At 46.0% G+C, this 26262-nt stretch overlaps 1 protein-coding gene and 1 long non-coding RNA gene across 2 annotated transcripts in view; both read left to right on the forward strand.

The window, feature by feature from the left end:
* The first annotated feature begins 227 nt into the window (after positions 1-227).
* On the forward strand, positions 228-4927 carry LOC129839469 (uncharacterized). The gene is made up of 2 exons (XR_008757029.1): positions 228-3620; positions 3703-4927. It is a non-coding gene; the product is annotated as an uncharacterized LOC129839469 (long non-coding RNA).
* Positions 4928-6345: 1418 nt separating this feature from the next.
* LOC129839227 (transitional endoplasmic reticulum ATPase-like) overlaps positions 6346-26262 on the forward strand; it is a 34926-nt gene continuing 15009 nt past the window's right edge. Inside the window, exons 1-12 of the mRNA XM_055906538.1 lie at positions 6346-6832; positions 8402-8513; positions 11501-11673; positions 12356-12498; positions 13018-13148; positions 13682-13813; positions 14250-14352; positions 19732-19865; positions 23552-23687; positions 23914-24026; positions 24586-24750; positions 24960-25082. Of these exons, the coding sequence (XP_055762513.1) occupies positions 6810-6832; positions 8402-8513; positions 11501-11673; positions 12356-12498; positions 13018-13148; positions 13682-13813; positions 14250-14352; positions 19732-19865; positions 23552-23687; positions 23914-24026; positions 24586-24750; positions 24960-25082 (1488 nt within the window). The 5' untranslated portion in view covers positions 6346-6809. The remainder of the gene's footprint in view (positions 6833-8401; positions 8514-11500; positions 11674-12355; positions 12499-13017; positions 13149-13681; positions 13814-14249; positions 14353-19731; positions 19866-23551; positions 23688-23913; positions 24027-24585; positions 24751-24959; positions 25083-26262) is intronic.

Here is a 26262-nt window from a genome sequence, read left to right on the forward strand (position 1 = left end):
ACACACAGAGAGAGGGGGGGGGGGACAGAGAGAGAGGGGGGGGGAGAAGACACAGAGAGAGAGGGGGGGGGAGAACACACAGAGAGAGAGGGGGGGGGAACACACAGTGAGAGGGGGGGGAGAAGACACAGAGAGAGGGGGGGGGAGAAGACACAGAGAGGGGGGGGGAGAACACACAGAGAGAGAGGGGGGGGGGGAGAACACACAGAGAGAGGGGGGGGGAGAGAACACACAGAGAGAGGGGGGGGGGAGAGAACACAATGGAATAGAGAATCCTTGGATTTTATACCTGATGATGTTTTGACGGACAGACCACCAAACAGAGACAAAGAAGAAATGGGGAAAGAGAAGAAGAGAAGATGTCCCCCTGTTGCTATTGAATGTGTTTAACAGGCTTTGGTCTGGCATGTGTTTATTTGAGGTACAGTTCTACTTTGACCTTTGAACCTTTTAGAAGGACATTAGCCACTGCTTTAGACTCCTGAACAATCAACCAATTACCTGATCAGCGGCTGTCAGTGAAACATTGGCTACATTCCAATTCTCTTGAAGTGTGTACATGTACCCCCTGGTGGATTTAAAAGGCATGGAATGGTTACAGTATTATATGGTGGCCATTGTGTCCACCTGGCTGAAGGTATCCTCCTCACTCAGATCACAGATCCAGGATCAGCTTATCCTCCCCGTATCAGATCTTTATCCAATAGGGGTTTTACACGCAAAACTGATCATAGATCAGTGTCTAAAGACAACTACATAACTGGTCTTTTAATTTGTTCCTTTTGATTGTTTAAGGAAAACTTCCTCCTCCTCTGAGGCTGTGTCCTGACTGGCACCCTGTTTCTTTTATAGTGCACTGCTTTTGACCAGAGCCTATAGGAAGTAGTGCACTAGGAAATAGGGTTCATTTGACCAGGACCCCGAGGGCTTAGTGCACTGCTTTTGACCAGGGCCCCGAGGGCTTTGTGCACTGCTTTTGACCAGGGCCCCGAGGGCTTAGTGCACTGCTTTTGACCAGAGCCTATAGGACTCAGTGCACGGCCCTGGTCAAAAGTAGTGCACTAGGAAATAGGGTGCATTTGGGACGCAGACTGAGTGGGCTTTGTGCACTGCTTTTGACCAGGACCCCGAGGGCTTAGTGCACTGCTTTTGACCAGGGCCCTGAGGGCTTAGTGCACTGCTTTTGACCAGGGCCCCGAGGGCTTAGTGCACTGCTTTTGACCAGGGCCCCGAGGGCTTAGTGCACTGCTTTTGACCAGGGCCCCGAGGGCTTAGTGCACTGCTTTTGACCAGGGCCCCGAGGGCTTAGTGCACTGCTTTTGACCAGGGCCCCGAGGGCTTTGTGCACTGCTTTTGACCAGGGCCCCGAGGGCTTTGTGCACTGCTTTTGACCAGGGCCCTGAGGGCTTAGTGCACTGCTTTTGACCAGGGCCAGCAGCACCTGTGTGACCTCACAGACAGGAAAACAGTGAGCAGCACCTGTGTAACCTCACAGACAGGAAGACAGTGAGCAGCACCTGTGTGACCTCACAGACAGGAAGACAGTGAGCATCACCTGTGTGACCTCACAGACAGGAAGACAGTGAGCAGCACCTGTGTGACCTCACAGACAGGAAGACAGTGAGCAGCACCTGTGTGACCTCACAGACAGGAAGACAGTGAGCAGCACCTGCGTGACCTCACAGACAGGAAGACAGTGAGCATCACCTGCGTAACCTCACAGACTGGAAGACAGTGAGCATCACCTGCGTAACCTCACAGACAGGAAGACAGTGAGTAGCACCTGCGTGACCTCACAGACAGGAAGACAGTGAGCAGCACCTGCGTGACCTCACAGACAGGAAGACAGTGAGCAGCACCTGCGTGACCTCACAGACAGGAAGACAGTGAGCAGCACCTGCGTGACCTCACAGACAGGAAGACAGTGTTCAACATGCTTCATTCAGAACAACCTTTGGTCCGACAGAAAACAACATTCGTTCAAACCATTATGCAACCTCTCCGTTGGAGTTAGAGGCTGGGGACCATGTTGACACTGGAACACGTTGTAACCTCCGGACTAAACTGTTGTTGTTGTTGTTAGCAGGTACCAGGTGGTTTTGTAACACTGTCTATGGGTTGTTTAGACCAAACGGTGGACCTCTAAGATGATAGAGGGAGAGAGAGACACGGGACCAGAACAGGACAGGTTTTTGTGTCAGTGTTTTTTGGGGAAGAAATGTAAAGGATACATTTTATACAAAAGTAAAGCCGCTTCAAATCCTCAAAACTCCTTGTCCCCTGAGCCTGAGCCTTCTCAATCCCAAACATATACCCAGCCCTGCCCAGCCTCTACCCTCACTTCACCTGGTCTAACCTATTCATGACAGGTCTGGGGAAATAACAGGAGAAATGTGATGACTAAAACACCAGAGAACTGGGGAGAAAATAGGAGTCAACGGCATAAACTGACTGACATACAATGAGTGTACAAAACATTAAGAGCACCTTCCTAATATTGACTTGCACCCCTTTTGTCCTCAGAACAGCCTCATTTCGTCAGGAGTATAGACTCTACAAGGTGTTGAAAGCGTTCCACAGGGATGCTGGCCCATGTTGACTCCAATGCTTCCCACAGTTGTGTCAAGTCAGCTGGATGTCCTTTGGGTGGTGGACCATTCTTGATACACACGGGAAACTGTTGAGCGTGAAAAACCCAGCAGCGTTGCAGTTCTTGACACAACGGTGTGCCAGGCACCTCCTACCATACCCTGTTCAAAGACACATGTTTCTTGCCCACTCACCCTCTGAATGTCCCACATACACAATCCATGTCTCAATTGTCTCAAGTCTTAAAAATCCTTCTTTAACCTGTCTCCTTCCCTGATTGAAATGGATTTAACAAGTGACATCAATAAGGGATAATAGCTTTCACCTGGTCAGTCTAGGGGCGGCAGGTAGCCTAGTGGTTAGAGTGTAGGGGCGGCAGGTAGCCTAGTGGTTAGAGTGTAGGGGCGGCAGGTAGCCTAGTGGTTAGAGTGTTGGACTAGTAACCGAAAGGTTGCAAGATCGAATCCCCAAGCTGACAAGGTAAAAATCTGTCGTTCTGCCCCTGAAGAAGGCAGTTCCTAGGCCGTCATTGAAAATAAGAATTTGTTCTTATTTCTTTATATGTAAATAAATGAAATGTAAACACACATTGAAATGAATTTCAAACCCATTGAAGTGAATGTAATGTATTTCAACACAGGGTATTACATCTGCCAAACTAATCAATCACCCACCACCAGCATTTACTACAGGACTGAGTTCACCTCTCCGTGTTTCACAGCTGTGTTGTGATTGGATACGTTTTGCAGTTCTGGGCTCTCATTGGATAATTTTGGCAGTTGTGGGCTTTCATCTCACCCTGTGTCGCTTGTTCTCATTGAGTTATTTGTTGTAAATTGTCGCCGGCTCTTACTGTGTTAGACTGTCCTATTAGGTCTCTGTTCTGTCTGTCACTCTGTCAGACTGTCCTAGCAGGTCTCTGTTCTGTCTGTCACTGTGTCAGACCGTCCTAGCAGGTCTCTGTTCTGACTGTCCTAGCAGGTCTCTGTTCTGACTGTCCTAGCAGGTCTCTGTTCTGACTGTCCTAGCAGGTCTCTGTTCTGTCTGTCACTGTGTCAGACTGTCCTAGCATGTCTCTGTTCTGTCTGTCACTGTGTCAGACTGTCCTAGCAGGTCTCTGTTCTGACTGTCCTAGCAGGTCTCTGTTCTGTCTGTCACTGTGTCAGACTGTCCTATTAGGTCTCTGTTCTGTCTGTCCTAGCAGGTCTCTGTTCTGACTGTCCTAGCAGGTCTCTGTTCTGACTGTCCTAGCAGGTCTCTGTTCTGACTGTCACTGTGTCAGACTGTCCTAGCATGTCTCTGTTCTGTCTGTCACTGTGTCAGACTGTCCTAGCAGGTCTCTGTTCTGACTGTCCTAGCAGGTCTCTGTTCTGTCTGTCACTGTGTTAGACTGTTCTAGCAGGTCTCTGTTCTGTATGTCACTGTTCTGACTGTCCTATTAGGTCTCTGTTATGTCTGTCACTGTGTCAGACCGTCCTAGAAGGTCTCTGTTCTGTCTGTCACTGTGTCAGACTGTCCTATTAGGTCTCTGTTCTGTCTGTCACTGTGTCAGACTGTCCTATTAGGTCTCTGTTCTGTCTGTCACTGTGTCAGACTGTTCTAGCAGGTCTCTGTTCTGTCTGTCACTGTTCTGACTGTCCTAGCAGGACTCTGTTCTGACTGTCCTAGCAGGTCTCTGTTCTGTCTGTCACTGTTCTGACTGTCCTAGCAGGACTCTGTTCTGACTGTCCTAGCAGGTCTCTGTTCTGACTGTCCTAGCAGGACTCTGTTCTGACTGTCCTAGCAGGTCTCTGTTCTGTCTGTCACTGTGTCAGACTGTCCTAGCGGGTCTCTGTTCTGTCTGTCACTGTGTCAGACTGTCTTAGCAGGTCTCTGTTCTGACTGTCCTAGCAGGTCTCTGTTCTGACTGTCACTGTGTCAGACTGTCCTAGCAGGACTCTGTTCTGACTGTCCTAGCAGGTCTCTGTTCTGACTGTCCTAGCAGGTCTCTGTTCTGACTGTCCTAGCAGGTCTCTGTTCTGACTGTCCTAGCAGGTCTCTGTTCTGACTGTCCTAGCAGGTCTCTGTTCTGACTGTCCTAGCAGGTCTCTGTTCTGACTGTCCTAGCAGGTCTCTGTTCTGACTGTCCTAGCAGGTCTCTGTTCTGACTGTCCTAGCAGGACTCTGTTCTGACTGTCCTAGCAGGACTCTGTTCTGACTGTCCTAGCACGGCTCCACACCATTCTGGGAGTACTGTTCTATCTGTAAAGTCAAATCCCCTGGTTGCTCGTTTTATGTTTTCTATTGTAAACAATGAGATGCTTTTGGAATAAAAGTCTAAAGCAAAACATTCCAGTTAGCTACAGCTGTACCGCTGTGTGACTCTGTACCGCTGTGTGACTTTGTACCGCTGTGTGTGATTCTGTACCGCTGTGTGACTTTTTACTGCTGTGTGACTCTGTACCGCTGTGTGTGATTCTGTACCGCTGTGTGACTTTTTACTGCTGTGTGACTCTGTACCGCTGTGTGACTTTGTACCGCTGTGTGTGATTCTGTACCGCTGTGTGACTTTTTACTGCTGTGTGACTCTGTACCGCTGTGTGTGATTCTGTACCGCTGTGTGACTTTTTACTGCTGTGTGACTCTGTACCGCTGTGTGTGACTCTGTACCGCTGTGTGACTCTGTACCGCTGTGTGTGACTCTGTACCGCTGTGTGACTTTTTACTGCTGTGTGACTCTGTACCGCTGTGTGTGAATCTGTACCGCTGTGTGACTTTTTACTGCTGTGTGACTCTGTACCGCTGTGTGTGAATCTGTACCGCTATGTGACTCTGTACCGCTGTGTGTGACTCTGTACCACTATGTGTGAATCTGTACCGCTATGTGACTCTGTACCGCTGTGTGTGACTCTGTACCACTATGTGTGAATCTGTACCGCTGTGTGACTTTTTACTGCTGTGTGACTCTGTACCGCTGTGTGACTCTGTACTGCTGTGTGACTCTGTACCGCTGTGTGACTCTGTGCCGTCGTGTGACTCTGTACCGCTGTGTGAATCTGTACCGCTATGTGTGAATCTGTACCGCTGTGTGACTCTGTACCACTGTGTTTGACTCTGTACCGCTGTGTGTGACTCTGTACCACTATGTGTGAATCTGTACCGCTGTGTGTGACTCTGTACCGCTGTGTGACTCTGTACCGCTGTGTGTGACTCTGTACCGATGTGTGAATCTGTACCGCTATGTGTGACTCTGTACCGCTGTGTGTGATTCTGTACCGCTGTGTGTGACTCTGTACCGCTGTGTGTGACTCTGTACCGCTGTGTGTGACTCTGTACCGCTGTGTGACTCTGTACCGCTGTGTGACTCTGTACCGCTGTGTGACTCTGTACCGCTGTGTGTGATTCTGTGGGATCAGAACATGGTACGAAACTGTCTATTACAAATATCAGAACTTGTGCTTGTGTGTGTGTGTGTGTGTGTGTGTGTGTGTGTGTGTGTGTGTGTGTGTGTGTGTGTGTGTGTGTGTGTGTGTGTGTGTGTGTGTGTGTGTGTGTGTGTGTGTGTGTGTGTGTGTGTGTGTGTGTGTGTGTGTGTGTTAGGGAGTAACAGGGGGAGTGCCTGTCCGGGAGGAGAGGAGGGTGGGGGTATATGACATGATTTCCAGAGTATGTGAAGGGTGGGGGAGGAGGCGGGACGAGGAGGGAGGGAGGAGAGACGCTCAACAAAGGGGGAGGGAGGCATTGAGAGGGACTTTCCCTAAACAGACCTGACCCCCAGCCACTGAGAACACCGTCTGCAGAGAGAGAAGACCAAACTACTGAGCTCTACCTCAGAGATATACAGGAGAGACCAGAACTAAAGACTCAGTACTAGACCCAGGACCCAACACCTAGGTCCCAGGACTCTTTAACTAAGCCCAGGACTCTTTAACTAGACCCAGGACTCTTTAACTAGACCCAGGACTCTTTAACTAGACCCAGGACTCTTTAACTAGGCCCAGGACTCTTTAACTAGAACCAGGACTCTTTAACTAGACCTAGGACTCTTTAACTAGGCCCAGGACTCTTTAACTAGGCCCAGGACTCTTTAACTAGGCCCAGGACTCGAACCCAAACACAACATCCAAACCCAGGACTAGACCCAGACATCCAACCGCAGAACCAGGGAGGAACCAGGGTACGCTGACCCATAAAGGATCTAGGAGCAGGTTCTGTTACACAGGAACTCCCCTTACCCAGCCATGCCTGCCTCTGGAGGGACAGAGTGAGTACTATAACAGTGTTATAACTAGCTTAACTAAATCACCAGGGTAACAGAGTGAGTACTATAACAGTGTTATAACTAGCTTAACTAAATCACCATGGTAACAGAGTGAGTACTATAACAGTGTTATAACTAGCTTAACTAAATCAACAGAGTACTATAACAGTGTTATAACTAGCTTAACTAAATCACCAGGGTAACAGAGTACTATAACAGTGTTATAACTAGCTTAACTAAATCACCAGGGTAACAGAGTACTATAACAGTGTTATAACTAGCTTAACTAAATCACCAGGGTAACAGAGTACTATAACAGTGTTATAACTATCTTAACTAAATCACCAGGGTAACAGAGTGAGTACTATAACAGGGTTATAACTAGCTTAACTAAATCACCAGGGTAACAGAGTACTATAACAGTGTTATAACTATCTTAACTAAATCACCAGGGTAACAGAGTACTATAACAGTGTTATAACTATCTTAACTAAATCACCAGGGTAACAGAGTACTATAACAGTGTTATAACTAGCTTAACTAAATCACCAGGGTAACAGAGTACTATAACAGTGTTATAACTAGCTTAACTAAATCACCAGGGTAACAGAGTACTATAACAGTGTTATAACTAGCTTAACTAAATCACCAGGGTAACAGAGTACTATAACAGTGTTATAACTATCTTAACTAAATCACCAGGGTAACAGAGTACTATAACAGTGTTATAACTAGCTTAACTGAATCACCAGGGTAACAGAGTACTACAACCGTGTTATAACTAGCTTAACTAAATCACCAGGGTAACAGAGTACTATAACAGTGTTATAACTAGCTTAACTAAATCACCAGGGTAACAGAGTGAGTACTATAACAGTGTTATAACTAGCTTAACTAAATCACCAGGGTAACAGAGTGAGTACTATAACAGTGTTATAACTAGCTTAACTAAATCACCAGGGTAACAGAGTGAGTACTATAACAGTGTTATAACTAGCTTAACTAAATCACCAGGGTAACAGAGTGAGTACTATAACAGTGTTATAACTAGCTTAACTAAATCACCAGGGTAACATTCATTAGGCATCAAACGGACTGGGACTACCTGAACTTGTCCAATAGGAAACACTCACATTTGTTTTTCATTTCAAAATGTTTTGCTAAGTTGTGCACTAATGACTATGACCCAAGTTTCCATTCTACACTTTGTCATATTATATACATGAAGCAATAAGGGCTGAGATGAGGCCAGGAGAGGTCTGTCCTCTACTCTTTGTAAACAGAGCTGTAGACAGGGCTAAATTCAGATCATCGTCACATGGAGAAACAGGAGCTATGTGGGACACGTGTGTGTGTGTGTGTGTGTGTGTGTGTGTGTGTGTGTGTGTGTGTGTGTGTGTGTGTGTGTGTGTGTGTGTGTGTGTGTGTGTGTGTGTGTGTGTGTGTGTGTGTGTGTGTGTGTGTGTGTGTGTGTGTGTGTGTGTGTGTGATTCTGTGGGTCTCTGTGGGTGTGTGATTCTCTGTGTGTGTGATTCTGTGTGTGTGTGTGTCTAACTGCATCTGTTTTGGCAGTGCTAAGGGGGAGGATTTCTCTACTGCTATCCTGAAGCAGAAACACAGACCCAACAGACTGGTGGTGGATGAAGCCCACAATGAAGACAACAGCATCGTCAGCCTCTCACAGGTGTGTGTGTGTTGCCAGTCTCATCTCAGGTGTGTGTGTTGCCAGTCTCAGGTGTGTGTGTTGCCAGTCTCATCTCAGGTGTGTGTGTTGCCAGTCTCATCTCAGGTGTGTGTGTTGCCAGTCTCATCTCAGGTGTGTGTGTTGCCAGTCTCAGGTGTGTGTGTTGCCAGTCTCGGGTGTGTGTGTTGCCAGTCTCAGGTGTGTGTGTTGCCAGTCTCAGGTGTGTTTGTTGCCAGTCTCAGGTGTGTGTGTTGAAAGCTGAAATGTCTTGAGTCAATAAGTATTTAACCTCTTTGTTATGGCAAGGAGCCTAAATAAGTTCAGGGGTAACAATGTGCTTAAGAAGTCACGTAATAAGTTACATGGCCTTAACATGATGTTTGAGTGACTACCTCATCTCTGTACCCCACACATACTATTATCTGTAAGGTCCCTCAGTCCAGCAGTGCATTTCAAACACAGAATCAACCACAAAGGCCAGGGAGGTTTTCCAATGCTTTGCAAAGAAGAGCACATATTGGTCGATGGGTAAGCATTTCAAAAAGCCAACATTGAAAGTGCCTTTGAGCATGGTGAAGTTATTAATTACACTTTGGATGGTGTATCAATACAGCCAGTCACTACAAAGATGCAGGCGTCCTTCCTAACTCAGTTGCCGGAGAGGAAGGAAACCGCTCAGGGTTTTTCACCATGAGGCCAATGGTGACTTTAAAACAGTTACAGAGTTTAATGGCTGTGATAAGAGAAAACTGAGGATGGATCAACAACATTTTAGTTACTCCACAATACTAATATAATTGACAGAGTCAAAAGAAGCAAGCTTGTACGGAATAAAAAGTTTCCAAAACATGCATTCTGTTTGCAACAAAGCACTGAAGTAACACTGCAAAATATGTGGCAAAGCAATTCAATTTTTGTCCTGAATACAAAGTGTTATGTTACACAACACATCACTGAGTACCACTCTCCATATTTTCAAGCATGGTGGTGGCTGCATCATGTTATGGGTATGCTTGTAATCATTAAGGACTGGGGAATTTTTCAGGATAAAAAATAAATGGAATGGAGCAAAGCACAGGCAAAATCCTAGAGGAAAACCTGATTCAGCCTGCTTTTTACCAGACACTGGGACATGAATGAACCTTTCTGCAGGACAAGAACCTAAAACACAAGGCCAAATCTACACTGGAGTTGCTTACCAAAAGTGTCAGAGTTACAATTTTGATTTAAATATCATTGAAAATATATGGCAAGACCTGAAAATGGTTTTGGTTTTGGTCTAGCAATGATCAACAACCAATTTGACAGATCTTGAAGAATTTTTAAAAGAATAATGTGCAAATGTTGCACAATCCAGGTGTGCAAAGCTCTTAGAGACTTACCCAGAAACACTCACAGCTGTAATCACTGCCAAAGGTGCTTCTACAAACTATTAGATAATCAGAAAATTAATATATTTCTGTATTTAATTTTCAATAAATTTGCAAACATTTCACTTTTTTATTTATTTTTGTCATAATGGGGTATTGTGTGTAGATGGGTGAGAAAAAAAAGCAATTGAATCCATTTTGAATTCAGGCTGCAACACAACAAAGTGTGGAATGAGTCAAGGCACTGTACCTCCAGTCTCCAGCGTGTATATTACTTCCTGTACCTCCAGTCTCCAGCGTGTGTATTACTTCCTGTACCTCCAGTCTCCAGCGTGTGTATTACTTCCTGTACCTCCAGTCTCCAGCGTGTGTATTACTTCCTGTACCTCCAGTCTCCAGCGTGTGTATTACTTCCTGTACCTCCAGTCTCCAGCGTGTGTATTACTTCCTGTACCTCCAGTCTCCAGCGTGTATATTACTTCCTGTACCTCCAGTCTCCAGCGTGTGTATTACTTCCTGTACCTCCAGTCTCCAGCGTGTGTATTACTTCCTGTACCTCCAGTCTCCAGCGTGTGTATTACTTCCTGTACCTCCAGTTTCCAGCGTGTGTATTACTTCCTGTACCTCCAGTCTCCAGCGTGTGTATTACTTCTTGTACCTCCAGTCTCCAGCGTGTGTATTACTTCCTGTACCTCCAGTCTCCAGCGTGTGTATTACTTCCTGTACCTCCAGTCTCCAGCGTGTGTATTACTTCCTGTACCTCCAGTCTCCAGCGTGTGTATTACTTCTTGTACCTCCAGTCTCCAGCGTGTGTATTACTTCATGCACCTCCAGTCTCCAGCGTGTGTATTACTTCCTGTACCTCCAGTCTCCAGCGTTTGTATTACTTCCTGTACCTCCAGTCTCCAGCGTGTATATTACTTCCTGTACCTCCAGTCTCCAGCGTGTGTATTACTTCCTGTACCTCCAGTCTCCAGCGTGTGTATTACTTCCTGTACCTCCAGTCTCCAGCGTGTGTATTACTTCCTGTACCTCCAGTCTCCAGCGTGTGTATTACTTCCTGTACCTCCAGTCTCCAGCGTGTGTATTACTTCCTGTACCTCCAGTCTCCAGTGTGTGTATTACTTCCTGTACCTCCAGTCTCCAGCGTGTGTATTACTTCATGCACCTCCAGTCTCCAGCGTGTGTATTACTTCATGTACCTCCAGTCTCCAGCGTGTGTATTACTTCCTGTACCTCCAGTCTCCAGTGTGTGTATTACTTCCTGTACCTCCAGTCTCCAGCGTGTGTATTACTTCCTGTACCTCCAGTCTCCAGCGTGTGTATTACTTCCTGTACCTCCAGTCTCCAGCGTGTGTATTACTTCCTGTACCTCCAGTCTCCAGCGTGTGTATTTCTTCCTGTACCTCCAGTCTCCAGCGTGTGTATTACTTCCTGTACCTCCAGTCTCCAGCGTGTGTATTACTTCCTGTACCTCCAGTCTCCAGCGTGTGTATTACTTCCTGTACCTCCAGTCTCCAGCGTGTGTATTACTTCCTGTACCTCCAGTCTCCAGCGTGTGTATTTCTTCATGTACCTCCAGTCTCCAGCGTGTGTATTACTTCCTGTGTCTCCCAGGCGAAGACAGAGGAGCTGCAGTTGTTCCGTGGCGACACGGTGGTCCTGCGGGGGAGGAAGCGCCGTGAGACGGTGTGTATCGTGTTGACAGATGACACCTGTCCAGACGAACGCGTCCGCATGAACCGCGTCACACGCAACAACCTGAGGGTACGCCTCGGTGATGTCATCAGGTAGGCTACTGTACTGATCACCTGTGTGATGTCATCAGGTAGACTTCTGATTAGAGGTATACAATTCCGGTAAGTTCTCCAAAAATTCCCAGGTTTTCCAGCCATCCTGGTCGGAGGAAACCAGGATTTCTGGGAAATTTGGGAAATACCTGTGTGCTAACTCTTTATGGATGCAGGTAGGTAGCCTAGCAGTTAAGAGCGATTGGCTTTTAACCAACAGGTCGCTGGTCCGAATCCCCGAGACGACTAGGTGGAAAATCTGTCTAGAAAAATCACATTGAATGTTGATGTGCCTTTGAGCAATGCACTTAACCCCGATTCCTCCTGTTAGTCACTCTGGATAAGAGCGTCTGCTAAATGACTAAAAAGTTAAATGTCTGATGACTCTGAACCGGATTACATTTACATTTTAGTCAGTCACAAATTGATCCTATTTTTGGCCTAAAAAGCACTTTCAATTAAGATTCTCTGTGTCTCTCTGTGTGTGTGTGTCTGTGTGTGTGTGTGTCTGTGTCTGTGTGTGTGTGTGTGTGTGTGTGTGTGTGTGTGTGTGTGTGTGTGTGTGTCTGTGTCTGTGTCTGTGTCTGTGTCTGTGTCTGTGTCTGTGTGTGTGTGTGTGTGTGTGTGTGTGTGTGTGTGTGTGTGTGTCTGTGTGTGTGTGTGTGTGTGTGTGTGTGTCTAGTGTCCATGCATGCCCAGATGTGAAGTACGGCGTGCGTATCCATGTCCTGCCGATAGATGACACCATCGAAGGGTTAACGGGAAACCTGTTCGACGTCTTCCTGAAACCCTACTTCTTGGAAGCCTATCGGCCTGTACACAAAGGTAGTTGTTGTACAAAAAGGTAGACCGACCCTACTGGCCCTCACACAAAGGTACTCATAGCTGTTGTACAAAAAGGTAGACCGACCCTACTGGCCCTCACACAAAGGTACTCATAGCTGTTGTACAAAAAGGTAGACCGACCCTACTGGCCCTCACACAGAGGTACTCATAGCTGTTGTACAAAAAGGTAGACCGACCCTACTGGCCCTCACACAAAGGTACTCATAGCTGTTGTACAAAAAGGTAGACCGACCCTACTGGCCCTCACACAGAGGTACTCATAACCTTTGTCTATGAATTGTTTATATAACGTATAACTTATCATATTACTTCTGACATTCTATCAAGTAGTTATAACTTTTTCTAACATTTCTGACATTCTATAAACTGGTACCAAGACTTGTAGTCCCACAGCTGAAAGACCTTGACACAACACTAATTCAACTAGCAGTTCACTATTTGTAAGTAGCTGTTTAGTTGTTAGTTGCTGAGCAACTGTCATCATTGTTGTGTTGCTAGGCGACATCTTCCTGGTGCGAGGGGGCATGCGGGCAGTGGAGTTCAAGGTGGTGGAGACAGACCCCGCCCCCCACTGCATCGTCGCCCCGGATACCGTCATCCACTGCGAGGGACAGCCAATCAACAGAGAGGTCTCTGTGTAAAATCACACTTTTTTATTGAATTGGGCCAAAACAAACTCTACAACAGGGGAGTCCAACTCATTCCATGGAGGGCCCAGTGTCGGCTGGTTTTGTTGTCTTCTCTCAACTTGTGTCCATTTATGACCTAGACACCCAGGTGAGGAGAGTTCCTAACTAATTCATTACAAGTACAAGGGAGGAGAGAGAACCTACAGGCACAGACACACGGTCTTACAGGAATTGAGTTTGACCCTGCTCTAAAATGTTGCTAACATTTCCCAAGCTGAAAGTCTGACTGAATGATTGACAGCATGGTGTACCTGTGAGGGTCTCATATTGTCTTCCCTTGCCCCTCCCCCTGCCCCTGATGGGTCGAGGAGGAAAGTCTGACTGATTGACAGCATGGTGTACCTGTGAGGGTCTCATATTGTCTTCCCTTGCCCCTCCCCCTGCCCCTGATGGGTCGAGGAGGAAAGTCTGAATGATTGACAGCATGTTGTACCTGTGAGGGTCTCATATTGTCTTCCCCCTGCCCCTGATAGGACGAGGAGGAGAGTCTGAATGACGTAGGCTATGATGACATTGGAGGTTGTCGTAAACAGTTAGCTCAAATCAAAGAAATGGTGGAGCTTCCCCTCAGACATCCTGGACTATTCAAGGCTATAGGAGTCAAGGTGATATATCTATTCATCCATCCCTCTATTTATACCTCTGTCTATCTGTCCATCCCTCCATCTGTCCGTCTGTCCGTTTGTTTGTTTGTCCGTCCATCCACCCATTCCATTTCAAGGCTCCCGAGTGGCGCAGCGGTCTAAAGCACTACATCTCAGGGCTAGAGGTGTCACTACAGACCCTGGTTTGATCCCGGGCTGTATCACAACCGGCCGTGATATGAAGTCCCATAGGGCGGCGCATAATTGGCCCAGCACCGTCCGGGTTAGGGGAGGGTTTGGCTGGGGTAGGATGTCATTTTAAAATAAGAATTTGTTCTTAACTAACTTGTTAAGTAAAGGGAAAAAAAGAAAAAAAAATCCAATCATCCAGCCTCTCCTCTCCTCTCCTCTCCTCTCCTCTCCTCTCCTCTCCTCTCCTCTCCTCTCCTCTCCCTAGCCTCCCAGGGGTATTCTGCTGTATGGACCTCCAGGTACAGGGAAGACACTGGTTGCCCGGGCCGTCGCCAACGAGACTGGAGCATTCTTCTTTCTCATCAATGGTGAGACTGACCTCTGACCTCTAACTCCTGACCTCCTAAACCCTCTAACCCTTGACCTCTAACCCTGACCTCCTAAACCCTCTAACCCTTGACCTCTAACTCCTGACCTCCTAAACCCTCTAACTCCTGACCTCCTAAACCCTCTAACCCTTGACCTTTAACTCCTGACCTCCGAAACATCTAACCCTTGACCTCTAACCCCTGACCTCCTAAACCCTCTAACCCTTGACCTCTAACTCCTGACCTCCTAAACCCTCTAACTCCTGACCTCCTAAACCCTCTAACCCTTGACCTTTAACTCCTGACCTCCGAAACATCTAACCCTTGACCTCTAACCCCTGATCTCCTAAACCCTCTAACCCTTGACCTCTAACCCCTGACCTCCTCAACCCTCTAACTCCTGACCTCCTAAACCCTCTAACCCTTGACCTCTAACTCCTGACCTCCTAAACCCTCTAACCCTTGACCTCTAACTCCTGACCTCCTCAACCCTCTAACCCTTGACCTTTAACTCCTGACCTCCTAAACCCTCTAACCCTTGACCTCTAACTCCTGACCTCCTAAACCTTCTAACCCTTGACCTTTAACCCCTGACCTCCTAAACCCTCTAACCCTTGACCTCTAACTCCTGACCTCCTCAACCCTCTAACCCTTGACCTCTAACTCCTGACCTCCGAAACATCTAACCCTTGACCTCTAACTCCTGGCCTCCTAAACCTTCTAACCCTTGACCTCTAACTCCTGACCTCCTCAACCCTCTAACCCTTGACCTCTAACTCCTGACCTCCTAAACCTTCTAACCCTTGACCTTTAACCCCTGACCTCCTAAACCCTCTAACCCTTGACCTCTAACTCCTGACCTCCTCAACCCTCTAACCCTTGACCTCTAACTCCTGACCTCCGAAACATCTAACCCTTGACCTCTAACTCCTGACCTCCTAAACCTTCTAACCCTTGACCTCTAACTCCTGACCTCCTCAACCCTCTAACCCTTGACCTTTAACCCCTGACCTCCTAAACCCTCTAACCCTTGACCTCTAACTCCTGACCTCCTAAACCCTCTAACCCTTGACCTCTAACTCCTGACCTCCTAAACCCTCTAACCCTTAACTCCTGACCTCCTGACCTCCTCAACCCTCTAACCCTTGACCTCTAACTCCTGACCTGCTCAACCCTCTAACCCTTGACCTCTAACTCCTGACCTCCTCAACCCTCTAACCCTTAACTCCTGACCTCCTCAACCCTCTAACCCTTAACTCCTGACCTCCTCAACCCTCTAACCCTTGACCTCTAACTCCTGACCTCCTCAACCCTCTAACCCTTGACCTTTAACTCCTGACCTCCTCAACCCTCTAACCCTTAACCCTTAACTCCTGACCTCCTGACCTCCTCAACCCTCTAACCCTTGACCTCCAACTCCTGACCTCCTCAACCCTCTAACCCTTGACCTCTAACTCCTGACCTGCTCAACCCTCTAACCCTTAACTCCTGACCCCCTCAACCCTCTAACCCTTGACCTCTAACTCCTGACCTCCTCAACCCTCTAACCTTTAACTCCTGACCTCCTCCACCCTCTAACCCTTGACCTCTAACTCCTGACCTCCTCAACCCTCTAACCCTTGACCTCTCACCTTGAACTCGAACCTCTAACCCGTCTAACCCCCAACCTAACGATACTGGAGCCTTCTTCTCCTTTATTAGCGATGAAGAGCATCCGGTCATGTATTTCCTGTGTGTTACGGCCATTCCAGTCCCCCCAGTTTACCCCATACACCTATTCATAGGTCATAACGTATTCTAACTCTCCCAGTCTATTCATAGGTCAGAACGTATTCTAACTCCCTCTCTCAGTCTATTCATAGGTCATAACGTATTCTAACTCCCTCTCCCAGTCTATTCATAGGTCATAACGTATTCTAACTCTCCCAGTCTATTCATAGGTCATAACATATTCTAACTCCCTCTCTCAGTCTATTCATAGGTCATAACGTATTCTAACTCCCTCTCCCAGTCTATTCATAGGTCATAACGTATTCTAACTCTCCCAGTCTATTCATAGGTCATAACGTCTCCTTCTCCCAGTCTATTCATAGGTCAGAACGTATTCTAACTCTCCCAGTCTATTCATAGGTCATAACGTATTCTAACTCTCCCAGTCTATTCATAGGTCATAACGTATTCTCCCTCTCCCAGTCTATTCATAGGTCATAACGAATTCTAACTCTCCCAGTCTATTCATAGGTCATAACATATTCTAACTCTCCCAGTCTATTCATAGGTCATAACGTATTCTAACTCTCCCAGTCTATTCATAGGTCATAACGTATTCTAACTCTCTCTCCCAGTCTATTCATAGGTCATAACGTATTCTAACTCTCCCAGTCTATTCATAGGTCATAACATATTCTAACTCTCCCAGTCTATTCATAGGTCATAACGTATTCTAACTCTCCCAGTCTATTCATAGGTCATAACGTCTCCCTCTCCCAGTCTATTCATAGGTCATAACATATTCTAACTCTCCCAGTCTATTCATAGGTCATAACATATTCTAACTCTCCCAGTCTATTCATAGGTCATAACATATTCTAACTCTCCCAGTCTATTCATAGGTCATAACGTATTCTAACTCTCCCAGTCTATTCATAGGTCATAACGTCTCCCTCTCCCAGTCTATTCATAGGTCATAACGTCTCCCTCTCCCAGTCTATTCATAGGTCAGAACGTATTCTAACTCTCCCAGTCTATTCATAGGTCATAACGTCTCCCTCTCCCAGTCTATTCATAGGTCATAACGTCTCCCTCTCCCAGTCTATTCATAGGTCAGAACGTATTCTAACTCTCCCAGTCTATTCATAGGTCAGAACGTATTCTAAATCTCCCAGTCTATTCATAGGTCAGAACGTATTCTAACTCTACCAGTCTATTCATAGGTCATGACGTATTCTAACTCTCCCAGTCTATTCATAGGTCAGAACGTATTCTAACTCTCCCAGTCTATTCATAGGTCATAAATCGTCTTCTAACTCTCCCAGTCTATTCATAGGTCATGACGTATTCTAACTCTCCCAGTCTATTCATAGGTCAGAACGTATTCTAACTCTCCCAGTCTATTCATAGGTCATGACGTATTCTAACTCTCCCAGTCTATTCATAGGTCAGAACGTATTCTAACTCTCCCAATCTATTCATAGGTCATAACGTATTCTAACTCCCTTTCCCAGTCTATTCATAGGTCATAACGTATTCTAACTCCCTCTCCCAGTCTATTCATAGGTCAGAACGTATTCTAACTCTCCCAGTCTATTCATAGGTCAGAACGTATTCTAACTCTCCCAGTCTATTCATAGGTCATAACGTATTCTAACTCTCCCAGTCTATTCATAGGTCATAACATATTCTAACTCCCTCTCCCAGTCTATTCATAGGTCATAACGTATTCTAACTCCCTCTCCCAGTCTATTCATAGGTCATAACGTATTCTAACTCTCCCAGTCTATTCATAGGTCATAACATATTCTAACTCTCCCAGTCTATTCATAGGTCATAACGTATTCTAACTCCCTCTCCCAGTCTATTCATAGGTCATAACGTATTCTAACTCTCCCAGTCTATTCATAGGTCATAACATATTCTAACTCTCCCAGTCTATTCATAGGTCATAACGTATTCTAACTCCCTCTCCCAGTCTATTCATAGGTCATAACGTATTCTAACTCTCCCAGTCTATTCATAGGTCAGAACGTATTCTAACTCTCCCAGTCTATTCATAGGTCAGAACGTATTCTAACTCTCCCAGTCTATTCATAGGTCAGAACGTCTCCCTCTCCCAGTCTATTCATAGGTCATAACGTATTCTAACTCTCCCAGTCTATTCATAGGTCATAACGTATTCTAACTCTCCCAGTCTATTCATAGGTCATAACGTATTCTAACTCTCCCAGTCTATTCATAGGTCATAACGTCTTCTAACTCTCCCAGTCTATTCATAGGTCATGACGTATTCTAACTCTCCCAGTCTATTCATAGGTCATAACATATTCTAACTCTCCCAGTCTATTCATAGGTCATAACGTATTCTAACTCTCCCAGTCTATTCATAGGTCAGAACGTATTCTAACTCCCTCTCCCAGTCTATTCATAGGTCATAACATATTCTAACTCCCTCTCCCAGTCTATTCATAGGTCATAACGTATTCTAACTCTCCCAGTCTATTCATAGGTCAGAACGTATTCTAACTCTCCCAGTCTATTCATAGGTCATAACGTATTCTAACTCTCCCAGTCTATTCATAGGTCATAACATATTCTAACTCTCCCAGTCTATTCATAGGTCATAACGTCTTCTAACTCTCCCAGTCTATTCATAGGTCATAACATATTCTAACTCTCTCTCCCAGTCTTTTCATAGGTCATAACATATTCTAACTCTCTCTCCCAGTCTATTCATAGGTCATAACATATTCTAACTCTCTCTCCCAGTCTATTCATAGGTCATAACATATTCTAACTCCCTCTCCCAGTCTATTCATAGGTCATAACGTCTTCTAACTCTCCCAGTCTATTCATAGGTCATAACGTATTCTAACTCTCCCAGTCTATTCATAGGTCATAACATATTCTAACTCTCCCAGTCTATTCATAGGTCATAACGTATTCTAACTCTCCCAGTCTATTCATAGGTCATAACATATTCTAACTCTCCCAGTCTATTCATAGGTCATAACGTATTCTAACTCTCCCAGTCTATTCATAGGTCATAACATATTCTAACTCTCCCAGTCTATTCATAGGTCATAACATATTCTAACTCTCTCTCCCAGTCTATTCATAGGTCATAACATATTCTAACTCCCTCTCCCAGTCTATTCATAGGTCATAACGTCTTCTAACTCTCCCAGTCTATTCATAGGTCATAACGTATTCTAACTCTCCCAGTCTATTCATAGGTCATAACGTCTCCCTCTCCCAGTCTATTCATAGGTCAGAACGTATTCTTACTCTCCCAGTCTATTCATAGGTCAGAACGTCTCCCTCTCCCAGTCTATTCATAGGTCATAACGTATTCTAACTCTCCCAGTCTATTCATAGGTCAGAACGTTTTCTAACTCTCCCAGTCTATTCATAGGTCAGAACGTCTTCTAACTCTCCCAGTCTATTCATAGGTCATAAATTGTCTTCTAACTCCCTCTCCCAATCTATTCATAGGTCATAACGTATTCTAACTCCCTCTCCCAGTCTATTCATAGGTCATAACGTATTCTAACTCCCTCTCCCAGTTTTGCGGTTAGGTAGGAGGGAAAACACATTTTGGTTCGGGGGATTATCTTCATTCTGTCTACTCTGTCTCCTGTGTGTTACGCTGTATTGTGTCCCCAGGACCTGAGATCATGAGTAAGATGGCCGGAGAGTCGGAGAGCAACCTGAGGAAAGCCTTCGAGGAGGCAGAGAAAAACTCTCCCGCCATTATCTTCATAGATGAACTGGATTCTATCGCTCCTAAGAGAGAGAAGGTGAGGAGGGAGGGAAAGACTGGATTATATCACTCCTAAGAGAGAGAAGGTGAGGAGGGAGGGAAAGACTGGATTCTATCACTCCTAAGAGAGAGAAGGTGAGGAGGGCGGGAAAGACTGGATTCTATCACTCCTAAGAGAGAGAAGGTGAGGAGGGAGGGAAAGACTGGATTATATCACTCCTAAGAGAGAGAAGGTGAGGAGGGAGGGAAAGACTGGATTCTATCGCTCCCAAGAGAGAGGTGAGGAGGGAAAGACTGGATTCTATCGCTCCTAAGAGAGAGAAGGTGAGGAGGGAGGGAAAGACTGGATTATATTGCTCCTAAGAGAGAGAAGGTGAGGAGGGAGGGAAAGACTGGATTATATCGCTCCTAATAGAGAAAAGGTGAGGAGGGAGGGAAAGACTGGATTATATCGCTCCTAAGAGAGAGAAGGTGAGGAGGGAGGGAAAGACTGGATTATATCACTCCCAAGAGAGAGAGGGTGAGGAGGGAGGGAAAGGGGGAGAGAGAAGAACAGTAGAATACAAGTGGGGAGAAAGAAAAGCGTGTGTGACAAACGTGTGTGCCTGCGTACATGATTATGTGTGTGATAACTGTGTGTTCATGTGCCTGCGGGCCTGTGCACGTGTGTGTGTTTGTGTGTGTATGATAACTTTGTGTGTGTGTTTGTGTTATAACTGTGTGTGTTTGTGTTATAACTGTTTGTGTTATAACTGTGTGTGTTATAACTGTGTGTGTTATAACTGTGTGTGTTATAACTGTGTGTGTTATAACTGTGTGTGTTATAACTGTGTGTTTGTGTTATAACTCTGTGTGTTATAACTGTGTGTGTTATAACTGTGTGTGTGTTTGTGTTATAACTGTGTGTGTTATAACTGTGTGTGTTATAACTGTGTGTGTTATAACTGTGTGTGTGTTTGTGTTATAACTGTGTGTGTTATAACTGTGTGTGTTATAACTGTGTGTGTTATAACTGTGTGTGTTTGTGTAATAACTGTTTGTGTTATAACTGTTTGTGTTATAACTGTGTGTGTGTTTGTGTTATAACTGTGTGTGTGTTTGTGTTATAACTGTGTGTGTTATAACTGTGTGTGTTATAACTGTGTGTGTGTTTGTAATATAACTGTGTGTGTTATAACTGTGTGTGTTATAACTGTGTGTGTTATAACTGTGTGTGTTTGTGTTATAACTGTGTGTGTTATAACTGTGTGTGTTATAACTGTGTGTGTTTGTGTTATAACTCTGTGTGTTATAACTGTGTGTGTTATAACTGTGTGTGTGTTTGTGTTATAACTGTGTGTGTTATAACTGTGTGTGTGTTTGTAATATAACTGTGTGTGTTATAACTGTGTGTGTGTTTGTAATATAACTGTGTGTGTTATAACTGTGTGTGTGTTTGTAATATAACTGTGTGTGTTATAACTGTGTGTGTTATAACTGTGTGTGTTATAACTGTGTGTGTTTGTGTTATAACTCTGTGTGTTATAACTGTGTGTGTTATAACTGTGTGTGTGTTTGTGTTATAACTGTGTGTGTTATAACTGTGTGTGTTATAACTGTGTGTGTTTGTGTTATAACTGTGTGTGTTATAACTGTGTGTGTTATAACTGTGTGTGTTATAACTGTGTGTGTTATAACTGTGTGTGTCATAACTGTGTGTGTGTGTGTTATAACTGTGTGTGTTTGTGTTATAACTGTGTGTGTTATAACTGTGTGTGTTATAACTGTGTGTGTTATAACTGTGTGTGTTATAACTGTGTGTGTGTTTGTGTTATAACTGTGTGTGTTATAAGTGTGTGTGTGTTTGCAGTGGTGGAAAAAGTACCCACCTGTCATACTTGAGTAAAAGTAAAGTATAGATACCTTAATAGAAAATGACTCCAGTAAAAGTGAAAATCACCCAGTAAAATACTAAATGAGTAAAAGTAAAAAAACAGATTTGGTTTTAAATATACTTAATTATGAAAAGGAAATGGAATTGATAAAATGTACTTAAATATCAAAAGTAAAAGTACAAACCATTTCATCTTCCTTACATTAAACCAGACGCCATGATTTTCTTGTTGTTTTTAATTTACGGACAGCCAGGGTCACGCTCCAACATTCACACATCATTTATAAACCAAGCATGTGTGTTTAGTGAGTCCACCAGATCAGAGGCAGTAGGGATACGTGTGTTTAGTGAGTCCACCAGATCAGAGGCAGTAGGGATACGTGTGTTTAGTGAGTCCACCAGATCAGAGGCAGTAGGGATACGTGTGTTTAGTGAGTCCACCAGATCAGAGGCAGTAGGGATACGTGTGTTTAGTGAGTCCACCAGATCAGAGGCAGTAGGGATACGTGTGTTTAGTGAGTTCACCAGATCAGAGGCAGTAGGGATACGTGTGTTTAGTGAGTTCACCAGATCAGAGGCAGTAGGGATACGTGTGTTTAGTGAGTCCACCAGATCAGAGGCAGTAGGGATACGTGTGTGAATTGGACCATTTTCCTGTCTTGCTAGGCATTCACAACGTAAGGTGTACTTCTGGGTGTCAGGGGAAATGTATGGCGTAAAAAGTACATGCTTTTCTTTAGGAATGTAGTGAAGTTAAAGTTGGCAAAAATATAAATAGTAAAGTAAAGTACAGACACCCCCCAAAAATAATGAAGTAGTACTTAAAATTATTTTTACTTAAGTACTTTACACTACTGTGTGTGTGTGACAACTGTGAGTGCTTGCATACATGATTGTGTGTGTGTGTGTGTGGGGGGGGACTGTGTGTGTGTATGTATGTGTGTGTGATAACTATGTGTGTGTGTGGGGGGGGGGGGACTGTGTGTGCGTATGTATGTGTGTGTGTGTGGGGGGTAACTGTGTGTGTGTATGTATGTGTGTGTGATAACTGTGTGTGTATGTGGGGGGGGGGGGACCGTGTGTGTGTATGTATGTGTGTGTGATAACTGTGTGTGTGTGTGTGGGGGGGACTGTGTGTGTGTATGTATGTGTGTGTGTGTGTGTGGGGGGTAACTGTGTGTGTGTATGTATGTGTGTGTGATAACTGTGTGTGTGTGTGGGGGGGGGACTGTGTGTGTGTATGTATGTGTGTGTGTGTGTGGGGGGTAACTGTGTGTGTGTATGTATGTGTGTGTGATAACTGTGTGTGTGTGTGGGGGGGGGGCTGTGTGTGTGTATGTATGTGTGTGTGATAACTGTGTGTGTGTGGGGGGGGGCTGTGTGTGTGTATGTATGTGTGTGTGATAACTGTGTGTGTGTGTGCGGGGGGGGGGGGGGACTGTGTGTGTGTATGTATGTGTGTGTGATAACTTTGTGTGTGTGTGTGGGGGGGGGGGGGACTGTGTGTGTGTATGTATGTGTGTGTGATAACTGTGTGTGTGTGGGGGGTAACTGTGTGTGTGTGTATGTATGTGTGTGTGATAACTGTGTGTGTGTGTGGGGGGGGGACTGTGTGTGTGTATGTATGTGTGTGTGATAACTGTGTGTGTGTGTGCGGGGGGGGGGGGGGGGACTGTGTGTGTGTATGTATGTGTGTGTGATAACTTTGTGTGTGTGTGGGGGGGGGGGGGGGGACTGTGTGTGTGTATGTATGTGTGTGTGATAACTTTGTGTGTGTGTGTGGGGGGGGGGGAGGGACTGTGTGTGTGTATGTATGTGTGTGTGATAACTGTGTGTGTGTGTGTGGTCAGACCCATGGGGAGGTGGAGAGGCGTATCGTATCACAGCTCCTCACCCTGATGGATGGACTGAAGCAGAGAACTCACGTTATCGTCATGGCAGCCACCAACAGACCCAACAGCATCGACCCTGCCCTGAGACGCTTCGGTTAGAGACACTCACTCACTCACTCACTCACTCACTCACTCACTCACTCACTCACTCACTCACTCACACACACACACACACACACACACACACACACACACACACACACACACACACACACACACACACACACACACACACACACACACACACACACACACACACACACACACACACACACACACACACACACTAGTTAGTTAACACCTGTCTCTGTGTAATTCAGGCAGGTTTGACAGAGAGATCGACATCGGCATCCCAGACGCCACTGGTAGACTGGAGATACTGCAGATTCACACCAAGAACATGAAACTATCTGATGACGTGGACCTGGAGAGGGTGAGGAGGGGGGAGAGATGGGGGAGGGGGAGGGAGAGATGGGGGAGGGGGAGGGGAGAGGACAGGGGGAGGAGGGGGGAGAGATGGGGGAGGGGGAGGGGAGAGGACAGGGGGAGGAGGGGGGAGAGATGGGGGAGGGGGAGGGAGAGGACAGGGGGAGGAGGGGGAGAGATGGGGGAGGGGAGAGGACAGGGGGAGGAGGGGGGAGAGATGGGGAGGGGAGAGGACAGGGGGAGGAGGGGGGAGAGATGGGGAGGGGAGAGGACAGGGGGAGGAGGGGGGAGAGATGGGGAGGGGAGAGGACAGGGGGAGGAGGGGGGAGGAGTAGGAGGGGGGAGAGAGGAGAAGGGGGGCAGAGCGGGGGAGGAGGGGGAGGTCAAAAGTAGTGCACTATATAGGGAATAGGGCTCTGGTCTAAAGTAGTGCACTATATAGGGAATAGGGCTCTAGTGTAAAGTAGTGCACTATGTAGGGAATAGAGTGCCATGACTTGGGAATGTTTTGTGCCAGTGAAGTTGGGAAAATAAAGTTCTATTGATTGTACTGTACTTCCTGGTAGGTTTCCATGGATGCGCATGGCCATGTGGGGTCAGACCTGGCAGCTCTGTGTTCTGAAGCGGCTCTGCAGGCCATCAGGAAGAAGATGACTCTGATTGACCTGGAGGACGACACAATCGATGCTGAACTGCTCAACTCACTGGCAGTTACCAACGATGACTTCAGGGTTAGTGGCAGCAGCACACACACACACACACACACACACACACACACCACACACACACACACACACACACACACACACACACACACACACACACACACACACACACACACACACACACACACACACACACACACACTATAGACCTGCTCAACTCATCATCCATCTCCCTCCCTCCTTCCCTCTCCCTCCCTCCTCCTCTCTCCCTCCAGTGGGCGCTGGGGCAGAGTAACCCGTCAGCTCTGAGGGAGACAGTAGTGGAGGTTCCTAATGTCAACTGGGAGGATATAGGAGGACTGGGAGAGGTCAAGAGAGAACTACAGGAACTAGTACAGGTAACACACACCTGTATCTCTACAGGTAACACACACACACCTGTTTCTCTACAGGTATCACACACACACCTGTATCTCTACAGGTATCACACACACACCTGTATCTCTACAGGTAACACACACACACCTGTATCTCTACAGGTATCACACACACACCTGTATCTCTACAGGTATCACACACACACCTGTATCTCTACAGGTAACACACACACACCTGTATCTCTACAGGTATCACACACACACCTGTATCTCTACAGGTAACACACACACCTGTATCTCTACAGGTAACACACACACACCTGTATCTCTACAGGTAACACACACACCTGTATCTCTACAGGTAACACACACACACCTGTATCTCTACAGGTAACACACACACATGTGTATCTCTACAGGTAACACACACACACCTGTATCTCTACAGGTAACACACACACACCTGTATCTCTACAGGTAATACACACACACACACACCTGTATCTCTACAGGTAACACACACACCTGTATCTCTACAGGTAACACACACACCTGTATCTCTACAGGTAACACACACACCTGTATCTCTACAGGTGACACACACACCTGTATCTCTACAGGTGACACACACACCTGTATCTCTACAGGTAACACACACACACCTGTATCTCTACAGGTAATACACACACACTTGTATCTCTACAGGTACCACACACGCACCTGTATCTCTACAGGTAACACACACACCTGTATCTCTACAGGTAACACACACACCTGCATCTCAACAGGTACGACACACACAAAAACCTGTATCTCAACAGGTAACACACACACCTGCATCTCAACAGGTACGACACACACACACACCTGTATCTCAACAGGTAACACACACACCTGTATCTCAACAGGTAACACACACACCTGTATCTCTACAGGTAACACACACACACCTGTATCTCAACAGGTAACACACCTGCATCTCAACAGGTACGACACACACACACCTGTATCTCAACAGGTAACACACACACATCTCTATAGCCATAACAGCTGAGTAAAGACAGTAAAGACTAATGGCTGAAAACAGCAGTGCTGATTCAACAGGACATGGCTGATATTGTGGTCAGAGGCCATTTAACAGCCACTCACTGTCTGAACCTTCATGGTGTGTGTTGTGATGGGTAGGCCTAGGTGTTGTGGA

The sequence above is a fragment of the Salvelinus fontinalis genome, chromosome 40 (assembly GCF_029448725.1).
Source record: "Salvelinus fontinalis isolate EN_2023a chromosome 40, ASM2944872v1, whole genome shotgun sequence".
NCBI lineage: Eukaryota > Metazoa > Chordata > Actinopteri > Salmoniformes > Salmonidae > Salvelinus > Salvelinus fontinalis.